The sequence below is a fragment of the Bremia lactucae genome, linkage group LG3 (assembly GCF_004359215.1).
Source record: "Bremia lactucae strain SF5 linkage group LG3, whole genome shotgun sequence".
NCBI classification, from domain to species: Eukaryota; Oomycota; class Peronosporomycetes; order Peronosporales; family Peronosporaceae; genus Bremia; species Bremia lactucae.
This window is the reverse complement of record NC_090612.1, coordinates 5,892,311-5,892,978: the sequence shown is the minus strand read 5'-3', so window position 1 is coordinate 5,892,978 and position 668 is coordinate 5,892,311. Positions and strand designations below refer to the sequence as shown.

Sequence of the window (668 nt, the reverse complement as noted above, 5' to 3'; positions counted from 1 at the left end):
GACCGCGGAGCAAGTAGATATAATTGTCTATATCTACCAATGGATAAGTTTTTTGAATATAATCCTGTAAAGTAATATTTTCTAAATATTTTCTACCTTTTAGATAATATTAATTAACAACCTTTAAGTGTTAATTTTGTGTAACGACACACCCCGTTTCAGGGTACATTACAGTACAGACTTCTCGTGCCGTACCTAACCGAAATGATTCACTATTCACATCAAAGTTTACGTTAAGACTTACAAGTCATTCAGCAAAAGGCAACCAATGTGTTGCTCCGCAAACGCCAGTGGGTACGTACTTACAGAGTGGTCAAAAAGTTGCTTTGTTTACACAAAATAGCCTTTGCACGTTGTTGCAACAAACATTCCTTTTCGTCTCTAAAAGGCAATTAATTCCTTGCCATCCGATGTTCCTGCAAGTGAAGTTGCAACTGCACTTCATTCAAGAGCTCTGTGAACGCCGAGCACTCGAACGTCAAGAAAAAGAACGCTAGCACGTATTCAATCCCGCTTATGCCCACTAAACCCACGACCACGACCCACGACCACTTGAAAGCCACAATCGACAGCACGTGCATCGCAACGATTGCCACTGCCGCCACAAAAAACGCCACAGCACGCCACAAACGAAGGTGCCGCGCTGCAATGGCTTTGGTGCGCCCAAT

At 43.0% G+C, this 668-nt stretch overlaps 1 protein-coding gene across 1 annotated transcript; it reads right to left on the bottom strand.

Annotated features, from left to right (window-relative positions):
- Positions 1-392: 392 nt before the first annotated feature.
- CCR75_002850 (uncharacterized protein) lies at positions 393-581 on the bottom strand (the record flags this gene model as incomplete). The annotated part of the gene is made up of 1 exon (XM_067960947.1): positions 393-581. One exon carries the CDS (start codon positions 579-581, stop codon positions 393-395), a length of 189 nt encoding a protein of 62 aa, XP_067817293.1.
- Between the last annotated feature and the right edge of the window lie 87 nt (positions 582-668).